Raw genomic sequence first — 11,615 nt, 5'->3', positions numbered from 1 at the left:
ACAAGAATATATATATATATATATATATATATATATATATATATATATATATATATATATATATATATATATAATATATATATATATATATATATATATATATATATATATATATATATATATATATATATATATATATATATATATATATATATATTGGAACTTTCCTGATGAGATGTAAAAATAGAAAACGTCGTGTTACTTAGGTGAGCATCAGCTGGAGGAAGGGAGACAAGTATGTCTCCGTAACTCAGTTTGCTCAGGTACGGCCAACTGACTTAGTTAGTAATGTTGTTGTGAACCATACTAAGATCAGAATAAAAAATATCTTATTTTGTCCCTCTACTGTACGGATAAGCAAGACAAACCCCGGGCCCAGGGGTTGGTGTACCCGAACATGTGTCCCTCTGTCGTCAATACTCAGGACTAAAGTAACAAACACAACAAAGATCAGCTGACACTCGTGCGACGCAGTAAAGAAAACGAAGGGAAATTTCTTTTATTTCGAGTTTTTCGAGGCCAAATGTATCATAGACACCATACGATGAGGATTTAGTGAATAGCAGGTAAATATATACAGTTAATGGTCTTATTTGTAAAGGATGTGGCGAGGTAACAAGTGTGAAACGATAATTATTTCGTGACGTAGGTTGGCAGGCAATCCTTTGTTTTGGCTGGATGACGCAAGTTAGTGCTTGTCTCCAGGTACTCTGATGGTCTTATTTCTAGATGACCTCTAGTATATCCTATGACACTACAAGGAAAGTATCATCTGGATAAATTTGATGGTCGTATACGAGGAAAAGGATCATTTAAAAGGGTAAAACAAGGTCTTTAGTTACTTTTTTTTGAACTCGTATCTAATCTTGTAAAAACTTCCTTTATAAATACACATATTTGTTCTCTCCATGATAATAATTGCTCTGAAACTTCAGTATGTCTGATTGATCTTATTGTCAGAGCCTCGTTTACTACTTTACAATTGACAGGAATTGACTGTTAATAGCATTGTAGGACAGACATTGTGTGTACACTGCCACCAGGGTGTTTATAGCTGGACATATTCAAATTAATAGTCAAATTGGATGATAATAGAGCTGAGGTTTAGGTTAGGTTGGATTAGGTTAGATTTAAATTGTGTTTTTCTGATGGTTTTTGAAGTTTTGAACGATTCTGACCTACTTTCAAATAGGTGGATGACCGAAATGATATTTTTACCAAATTCTTACCTAATGAAAAGACCAAAAAGTTTGGGAAGAGCAAACTTTTGTTGGCTAATATAGAGGACTTCACAGCTGACGAGTTATTTGTTTTGATGTTTATATTTTTACTATATTTTCATCAATGAGTTGTGATATAATAATCATTTTATGGAAATTGCTTCTTTTCGTAAATAATTAGGCGATGGTGCGCATTTCTTCGTCTGGTGCACACTGCCTTGTCTTTCTTGGCATGATGTGGCAGTACACAGCCAATCATCTCCAATCGATGACAGTCACCAGTGTCTGTCTATAAGCAACATGGAATCGGGTTGCTCTTCTCACTTCCACAAAAAACGTCAAATTACATGGTATAATAGTAAGTTCTTTCTGTTTAATATGCTGTAGGGACAAGAGTGTTGAGCCTCACGTCAATGAATTTAGGTAAGGTTAGGTTGGTGAGGTCTTCTAACAACGCTTCTGCCGATTGTTTTTCTTATCAACTAAGGTTAGGTGAAGTTTACTTTAGAAATAACCACTTTTTAACACATTTGCCATAACTACAACAGTGTCCACTATAAAACACAGTGAAATTGCAGCATTTTAAAATTCATTTTCTATGAAAAATGAGTGGCTGTGAAGTTGGCAATAATTACCGCTTTTGTAATATTATTTGCAAGATATTTTCCATCCTGAACGTAATGGATGGCTGCATGATACAACGCCACAGCTCCAATGTTTGTTTCATCTACAGGAACACGTTCTGTATGCTTAGTTATTTCATTTTATAGCTATACAGTGATCCCTCAGTTAACGAGCGCCTCGGTTAACGAATTACCTTCCATAAGATTCATAACTTCGGTTAACGAGCATTCCCTCGATTAACGAATTCCTTACGAGTGCCCCTCAACATGTTTTCGCTTGCACACTAGCTGTCATATTAGTCCGCCAATACAGTAATTGGTTCTAGGGTTTAAATTCCTCACTATTTTAGTAAATATCAAGAAGTTTGTACTATTCAATAATTTTAAAAGTCTTATATTAAAATTTTTAGTCATTTTAACAATTATTTAACATAATTTAAGTACTGTACAGGGAAACTAGTTTTTAGCACGCCAAACAGCCTGTCAACACACCATACAGGCGTTAGTCTCTGTGTCTTTTCAGTGGAGGTAACATCTTGCTTCAGACTCTCTTCAACATAAACGCTTTTTTTCTGTGTTTCCAGTTAAATTATTGGTCATTTTGAAATTTATTTTACATATTGACAATATATAATGCAGTGCAGTGTTGATTTAAAGAAAATAATCTTGAATTACACCAAATGAACTAAAATTTTATGGGTGAAATGGCGCCATGGGGTGACTTCTCTTCCACCCCAATGCCTTCTCTTCTCCCTTCTCCTCCACCCCCATTCTAATTCCCATCATCATCATCATCCAGGAGCCTTCTACATACACACCTCAAAGTAAGTGTACTTTACTACCTTTTTTGTTGACTTTAGGCAATTTTCAGTGAACTGGAACCAATTACCCAAAAACCCATTGAAACAATGGTTTCGGTTAACGAGCAACCTTCTAGAACGAATTGTGCTCGTTAACCGAGGGACCACTGTACAGGAATGACTCACTAGCTACTGTTACTTTAAAAGATTTATTGGAAATACTGTATTATGTTAAAACCTAACCTAACCTAGGTTAGGAAGTTAGGTGGGTTTGGTTGCTTCATATTATCACTGATAAATCATGTAATGTAGCAGTATATGGTAAGTTTTTTGAACTGTTGCTTTGGAGGAAATGAAACATCCTGGATGTGAATACCCTGTACAGTGAATATGGCGTCGTAATATGTGGGTGTAAAGTAGTGTTCAGGATGGAAAAAATGGTAATACTTGTACAGTATAACATTATGGAAAGCTTGTTCCTCCCAAATATTTTTGTCTTTTCTTGATGTAAGAAAGTATTTATCCTCTATTGAAAAAAATCGGCAAATTGCTGGTTAATGCGCAATCCTGTTTTCCAGTAATATACCATATTTATCTAACTGTGTACATTATTTCTATTACTTTACAGTTTACCAGCCATTCAGGCAGTTGGTTTGTTCTTTGTTATTATTTTCATTGTCCAGTGTTAGTACAGGAGGAAACTGGAATATCTAGAGAAAACAAGAATGTTTGGTAGTGTCAAACTGAATAACACTCTTCTTATATATGTGATTTGGGTCGGGTATTGATCCTGGGACACAGAATGAGGTGCACACATGTTGCTACTGTACCACCAACATATTTTAACAAGAGTAAAGTTTTGCTGATAAGTGAGTATTGTAACACTGTACATGTGCCACTTTGTATTTTTGAGCAGACTCTTTCATTTTTATGTTTGTTTTAATACATAGAATGTAAACATAATTGAAAGAAAAAATACAAGTTTTAAAATCATCAATGAAATAACTCAAGAGCCAACTAAACCTAACAAGTAACCCAACTCCAGTATTATTGGTTAGGGTTGACTAGGTTTGATTTGGTTGGTTTTGAGATCTGCTGTGTAAGTGGTTTCCACATAGCTAAGAACATTAGAATAAAGGAAATTGTAGTTGGCCTTTTGGCCCATTCGAGGCAGCTTCTGTTTACACCCAACAGGGTAAAGATTCAGAAAAGGTCGACCAAAGAAATTACTAAAAAAAAGTTTTTTCAAGTGTATTTTGTGGTCTTTCAAGCAAAACTAACCTTCATTTCCATTGTAAATGAGCTGTTGTGGAGATATGACTCTCCAATTACCAATAATATTGGTTGCATAAAGTTGGTAGGGTTTTGAAGCAGAGAGAAATTGTGGGGTAAAAACATGCAAAAGAACTGATGAAATGAAACCTAACAAGAAAAACCTGAAGGACCTGACTTAACCTCTTAGCCAGGTGGGTCTCTGTCCCTCCTGGCCCCCACTGTGTAAAAAACTTACCTTAATTAACTTATGCCAGAGGATGTAATGTTCCTTCTTATTGTGTCACGAAGCACCCAACTCTTGATATCCTTTGATAATCATCCTTTATTTTGTGTATGAGCATCTGTAGCACTTCACAAAGGATGGCAGAATACTGCACCATGAGCCTGAAATATTTCAATGGCAGCGGCATCATTTTCAAATACAAGTACACAATGAATGTTTTGCCAAGCTGAGGAAGAACATGCAGTGCAGAGAGGACATCTTAATACAGGTACTAGCCAACTAAAATTCATAACTTGGAGGATGCGTAGAAGTATCACATAACACCGAGAGCAACACTGATTAGCGGGATTTTGTCGCATTACACAGAGAATCACAGTGATTGGCGGAACAAAGCCACGTCAGTCAGATGGAAACGGCATTTCCCGCCAAAATGTAAGTTCTTGTGTGATATTGAAAAGTAAAATATACTTTAAAAATATAAATTTGCAACAGAAACATAATAGAATAAAATACTTTTATTGCTCTATCTCCTATATAAATATAAATATGAAATTGTGTGGTCGACCTTTTCCAAATCTTTCCCCCCAACATTTGTGACTTGTATATCTGTCTAACCTAGTTAGGTATGAAACATGTAATCATGGCTCACCCACATCAGGGTAGAAAGTGGCTGTAAAGTGGTGAAGATGGTGATGGTTTGGTTAAATTAGCCCAGATTCATTGGCAACATAATGTTTTTGTGAAAGAGTTATGATTTTTACTTTTATTTAAAATTCATTTGGCAAATTCTTGTTTACCAAATGAAATATTAAAAGTGGTGCTCATGTAGTGAAGGGGTAGTGAAGTTAGTCTATTATGGTAACCCCATGTGTATGATGTTCTCTTTGAGATGAATAAAGTGATGAAGGGAATTAAAATTCTTTTTGCCAAACTTTCTTCTTTTCATAATACTGTACCTGTACTGTATAAATGCTGTATGGAGAGCCTAGTTAGTTTGTCAAGTAGTCCATTATATGTTCTACTCTGTAAAATACATCTTGCTGTTGCCTTACACAGGAGACTGGTCATGTCATCAGCCATGTCTGGTGAAAGTGGGCGTGGTTCTCGACCATCAGTGGGTCAGCAGGTTCGTCCTGAGCCTGTGGTAGAGAAAACGTTTGTAGAGAATGTTGCAGGTTTTATCAATGAGGTAAGTTGTAAGCATGATCATTTGCACCATGAAAGTATGCTACATTTATTCCCTCTCACATCTACTTAACTCATCCTCACTTGCTTTACATATGCTCTCACTCTTGTTCAAAGAAGATAGAGTAAGGAAATCTTACTCCCATAATATACTGTTGTTTTTAAAAAGTTGTCAGATTCAGAGCTGTAGATAGAGAGTTTGGCCAACCAGGTGTGATGTTGTTACTCAGTGGGTGGGAAGTCTTCTCAGGCTCTCTCCCACATACAGTTATGTTTAAACATGCTTTTCCAATTGTAAACATGTCTGATAATTTTACTGAATAAGCATCATCATCCTCTACAGTATGAGCACAAACTTCATCAGTTGAGTAACAATATGATGCCCACATGTCACTGAGTTGACCAAACTCTATCTACGGCTCTAGTTAGATTGTATCAACAGTGCCATCTGTTGCCCAAGTAATGAACTACAGTACAGGTATTAGAAGAAAATTAATATGGAATTGGTAATCTCAACTAAAATGTTACATAGACAATGAAAATGTGTTTCTTCTGTTTAGTTTTATGTATCTAAATGTTTTAACTTTTAATTCCTCTCGATTATAACTTAGCTACATCTTTATTTCAGTAATATATAACAAGAAATAAGGAATTCACAAATTTTACTTTAGAACAGACTACTATTCCATTACTCATGATGTATGGGGCACAACTGATGTGAGGGGAGTGGTTAAGTCTTGGGTCACACTCCTAGTGAGTTGTCAAACAGTACAGTACAGTACAGTATTAATAATTTAAAAATAACACAGGCTGTTTGAAATATTTTTTAATGGAAGCAGCATGCACACATCAAGTGCTGTGTGTGTAAGGGTTAAAGAAGAACTGAGTTTTCATGCACTTATTCAAACTTGTAAACATAGCAGACTAGACACCTGCGACATTGTGCTACAGTGGAGCCACCTACTGCCTGAGTAGCCAAATAAAAGTGATTATTAGTGTCTCTTGTCACATCACACTTGTTTTATGGGAATCAGATTTCCTTACTCTATCCTCCTGGCTCTTGCTCTACATTTACTATTACTTTCACTGTAAGCTCACTCTGTCTTGTCTTTTACACTCAGTTTCACTTGTACACTACCATTGTAGAAACACATTTGCTTTTGTCAGCACTGTACTATATTCCATGCATTTTTTTCCTGTTTGCTTACTCTTTGTCAATAGATTTATCAAATACTTTTACTTCCTTTCCAAATCTGTCTTCATGTTTTGCCAGAGTTGTACTGTAATATGTGTCTTAATAACCTCTCTCCTGGCTACTGACAGTGAGGTGTCTTGTTAACTCATCCACATAGTCAAAATTTCTGTCATACACCTTAACAATTTTCCCGAGAAATCCAATTTCTCTGTAATTTTTTTTTTTACTTTTTTCTTTTTGTATTTTGCAGAAGTGTCACTGCTTAGATCCATCACATCATCTTGAACACACCCTCTTTGTCTTGCTTCTTTATCTTAACAATTTCTGTCACATGATATAAAAAAGACTGTTGTTTATTTATTGTACAAATAATTTGACATTCCTGGAATGTTCTGTATTATCCATATCATTTATGCATTAATGGGAAATGAATTACAGATAATTATTTATTTGCAGGTGGCTCCACAGACCTACAGCAACCCATCACACTATGAAGGCAAAGAAACCATCTTATGGGTGCGATTTGATTACTGTGACATTAATGACTTGGCACGATTTCGAGATAAGATAGAAGTTAATGGCAATTCCCCACCCCTTCTGCTCATTATAGGATATGGATGTGGAGTACAGGTAAGAAACTTGTGTAGCCCTTATGCTCCTGAAGGTTTCCCTAAACTGAATAAAATCATCTGGTGGTAGCCAGAATAAATTCCTAAAGTGTGACAATTGGCACAAATGGGTTAAATGCAGAACTGAAGATTACATGATTAATTAATTTAACTTCATAAAGGGGCTCACTATCTGCCCTAATATTATGGTTTCAAATTGTTTCTTCAATGTTTTCTCGTCTTATTTTCTTAACAGTAATATATGATCAAGTATCTATATCTATATTTAAATACCATTATATTTGTCTGTCTACAGGGTTTCTATCTCTCTGACAGTAGTTATGTCGTATTTGTCTTATTTTCTTGTTTCCAAAGAGGTGTTTTCCAGTACCTAGCAAGGTTCTTATAATCTTCTTTGTGTATTCCAGTTATTACTTAATTCCAGTTGCTCTTGTAATAACACCACTCAGAGTCATTTCTTTATATTTTGGCATTTAAAGTAAATATTGAACATAGAAGTTGATAAGCTTAGTACACTAAGACAAATTTATTATTTGGTCCACTTATAGCCAAAGCTGGGTATGGCTGCAGTCATCAGTGTGCTTGTGCAGTATTGTATTTAGCAGCCACTTACAGTAACAACTTAATAAAGGAAAATTGTGCAATACATTTCATTCTTAGTGTCATTATAGTGTTTACCCTGCTTGTTATTGTGACCACTAGTGGCAGGGGTTAGTTTCTCTATGCTCTCATGATCAAGCCTCACCTCTTATTTAACTAGTGGCAATTTCTTAATAAAGACTAGTGATGGCATAACACAGCAGTATTTAACAAATGTGAAGTGACAGATGAAAATAAAAAAGTCTAATGTAACTTGATTCATTAGCTGAGTTTTGTTGGCCAACTGCTTTCTGGACAATTCACCTCTCCAGACACTGGCATTTGTTACTTGAATAAAGTTGAATAGTAAACCTAACCCAACTAATCTTAATTTAGCCAAACTAACCTAATGTCATTGAGTCCAGCTTTACAAAACTCAATACATATTAATTCTTTACCATAGGTCAACTCTCGTTTTGGGCAGAAACCTTAGTCAATAGTCTCTCTTCCTGTATCTGCAGTGTTGCTTTATTCTCTCTTTTACAGGTACAGTTTACTCTCGATTTAGCAGAAGGAATTTTTCTGTTATTTTTCACTCGATTTAGTAAACTAGTTTGCTAAATTGAGATTAATTACATTAATACACGTACACCTATGGAGACACCTCAGACACATGATATGTACAGTAGCTAAAAAAAGTATCTGACAAGGTGGGTCCGTTGACTTAAAAAATTATACGTACAACTCGTGATGTCTTGGGAAGGCTGGTATGCGTGTCTTCACCCACCGCCATTCAGTATCCAACACAGTGGGTGAGTTAACAGATAGGAATAAAATAAATGGTTAAATGAATACTATCACATAGTATAAGGAGACAACACACATATCCCAATACCTATCGTCTGTGGTCTCATATTGTTTCACACAGAGTATGCACAGATACTTTTTAGCTACTGCACATAGAAACATCAGAAACATTATTCATGGCATACTTTAAACTAGGGGGTTTGGTGTTTGTTTTCAAATTTTTCTATAATTTCCAAACGTTTTTCCAATTGATGGCTGCACTCTTCTGACTTTCTCCTCCACACCACTTCCTTTTTGAGACTTCTGAGTGACTTTTGGCATGATGTCTAAGCACAGTAGTTAGTTGAAGGAGAGGTAGCAGTGAACAACACACTTGGTGGCGGCAGGACACAAACTGAGCGGATGTAAACAAACACCAAATGCCCAGTGGTGCATTTGGTGTGGAATTCAACGGAATCATGCTGATTTCGCGTACTAGTTCGCTAAATTGAGCGAAAATAACGAAAAGTTCGATTTAGCGGAAATTTTGATTTAACAGAATGGGGTAACTCGATTGAGTTCATTAAATCAAGAAAATACTGTACTTTAATGGACAAAGTTTGGTGGATTTGGCATTCGGTGTACCACTGGCAAAGTAATAGGCTCGTAACACTCATCTTGCCCATGGTGACCACTTTATCTGTGTGGATGTCAGGCATACTAGAATAGCCTGTTATAGTATTTCCTTCTTTCCTCACACAGCCATACTGTGGAATACTTTTCTTTCTTCTGTGTTTCCATCCTCTTACAATCTGCCTCACTTCAAAAAGTTGGTTTTCTGGCATCTTTGTGGTATAGATCAACATACTGTACTCTTTTTCATTTCTAATTTCTAATATTTTTTTTTATTCTTATTCTTTGCTCCCCAGGCCCTGTTGTGGGTCGATAACCTGTGCCCGGATGGGCTATTCCCCTTAAAAAAAATAAAAATAAATAAATAAATTTATGAGATCTTGTTACTTTGGGACAGTGGGCATACTGTAAATGGTGATGTTACCTTGCAGGCTTGGGTGATACCAGTCAATGGAGAAGCTATGGAGGTACTGTCATGGCGCCAAGGAGCTGTGCGAACTCTCAAGGTCCTCCCCACCCCAGCCACCTCTGCTAGTACTGTTGATCACTACTCTCTTAAGCGGCCAATTATTGCACTCTGTGATACTGCTGGACCAGGCCCTCAGTTCTGTTCAGTTTCTTTCATTTCTCTGAAAACTGGTGAACAGGTATGTGTGGATATTATATGTTCATTATTGGTATTATACAATATGTATTATATGTTCATTATTGGTATTATACAATATGTATTATATGTTCATTATTGGTATTATACAATATGTATTATATGTTCATTATTGGTATTATACAATATGTATTATATGTTCATTATATGTTTGTTGTTGGTAAATTATATTTGTTAATACTATACAAATTTCTTTCATTTCACAAATCATCTTAGTTGATATAATATTGAAAATACTGTACAGTACTGTAGTTGGAAACTGCTTTACCTTTTCATAGATAAGCTGAGGTATAAAAGAAATTCTTTATATATTTTAAATATTTGGGGTATTATAACATTGAATTGTCTCTTTGTCCATTGAATTTCTCACTTCCAATGGAAAACATTTCAATGGAATTAAAGTTCTCATTCACTTTTAAGTGAAGTGGCCAAATTTTTTCATATTATGTTTGTGATGTCAAATACATCTCAGGTAGGGATGGAAAGAAGGGGATTAGGACTGGTAGTAAACTAATGTAGGAGATTTAGGAAATCCAAGTACTTGAGTTTGATACTATGCTGACATGATATTTAGGATGATGAAACAAGGGAGACAGGCACAGGGGAGGAAGATGATGAGTACTTTTGAGAGAATTTGGGAAGGAAAAAAATATCTATGTAGTATTTAGGAAAGGCATAAATTATAGCGTATACCTGATCCTGAGCTATGAAAGTGAAACTTGAATATAATATGGAGGTGACATCTTTAGAATTAAGGAGATAGATATGAACTAATTAAAGGGTGCCCATATTATTAGCAGATGTATTTAGTTAACAAGAGAAACCTGTACACTGAATGAGGGATTAGTTGAAAATTAAAGACGTGGTGTGATACCATAAATCAATTGTGTACGGGCTCCTCTGAACGAATAAAATTGACTGGCCAAGTATAATATATTAATAGTGGCATCCCCATAGTGAAGGGGTTAGGTAAGTTTTAGGAAATCACTTCAGGTGATTGGATTATAAGGAGAGGATATCTGGTAAGTGAGACAATGAAGTAAAAATGAAGAGATACTGGTAGTTGGGGACTGTCAGGGGAAGGTCTCATGAGAGTGCTAGGAGAAGGGTATATGTTAGCGTAGGCTGGAGACTCATCTCTTGTGACTGACCTTTCAAGGGGAGCTCCTAAAGAGGAGAGGCATCAGATTTAAAAAAATATATATAAATTATAATATCAGGTTTAAACAAGGGGTAAATAATAACATAAAAAAAGGAAAAAAATAGCAACAATTATAAGCAAAGAAAGTTATGAAGAATGAAATAGAGGAAATAATTTACAAGAAGGACAGTTAAAAGTTTAAGGTAGAAATTTTAGACAATACGAAAAGGGGAATTGTTAATCTCATGTAAAAAAAAAATCACATGGAGAAGACAAACTTCTCTAAGGAAACTGATGGATCCATTTGTATGTACTGTATATAATATTACCTGTTGACAGCTTTATAAACCACATTGAGAACTGTTTTATCATTGTACAAATAGTAAAGTTGAGATCTCTTTTTCAGGTAAAGACTATAAAGTTCAAACATCCAGTGTATGATATTCATGCAAATAAGAATGTTGTCGTTATTGCGTTTCCGGAGAAATTGGCCGTCTTTGATGCTGCCACTCTGGAAGACACCTTTACTGTCACTACCTGTTACCCATGTCCAGGACCCAGGTGTGTTAGATAAAGTGATTCAATCTCAGCAGTAGGTGTGCATAATCATTTATCTTTGTTTTGTTTTGTTTTTATTTCCAAAGTTACATTTTAATATGAAG

General features: G+C 35.4%; 1 protein-coding gene across 7 annotated transcripts in view; it reads left to right on the top strand.

Annotated features, from left to right (window-relative positions):
• The first annotated feature begins 269 nt into the window (after nucleotides 1-269).
• Nucleotides 270-11,615, top strand: part of LOC121876256 (BCAS3 microtubule associated cell migration factor-like) — a 58,427-nt gene continuing 47,081 nt past the window's right edge. For 2 of the 7 annotated variants that reach the window (XM_042381277.1, XM_042381280.1), the window contains exons 1-6: nucleotides 272-566; nucleotides 1,402-1,570; nucleotides 5,198-5,330; nucleotides 6,978-7,151; nucleotides 9,580-9,795; nucleotides 11,360-11,514. In XM_042381277.1, coding sequence (XP_042237211.1) covers nucleotides 1,521-1,570; nucleotides 5,198-5,330; nucleotides 6,978-7,151; nucleotides 9,580-9,795; nucleotides 11,360-11,514 — 728 coding nt within the window. In that variant the 5' untranslated portion in view covers nucleotides 272-566; nucleotides 1,402-1,520. Of the gene's footprint in view, nucleotides 567-641; nucleotides 821-1,401; nucleotides 1,579-5,197; nucleotides 5,331-6,977; nucleotides 7,152-9,579; nucleotides 9,796-11,359; nucleotides 11,515-11,615 lie in introns of those variants that run through there. The other 5 variants (XM_042381273.1, XM_042381279.1, XM_042381274.1 and 2 more) reach the window with 5 other exon arrangements.

The sequence above is a fragment of the Homarus americanus genome, unplaced genomic scaffold (genome assembly GCF_018991925.1).
Source record: "Homarus americanus isolate GMGI-L3 unplaced genomic scaffold, GMGI_Hamer_2.0 scaffold34921, whole genome shotgun sequence".
In the NCBI taxonomy this organism is placed as follows: domain Eukaryota; kingdom Metazoa; phylum Arthropoda; class Malacostraca; order Decapoda; family Nephropidae; genus Homarus; species Homarus americanus.
Note: the sequence above shows the minus strand (reverse complement) of the source record. Positions and strands in the feature narration are given on the sequence as shown.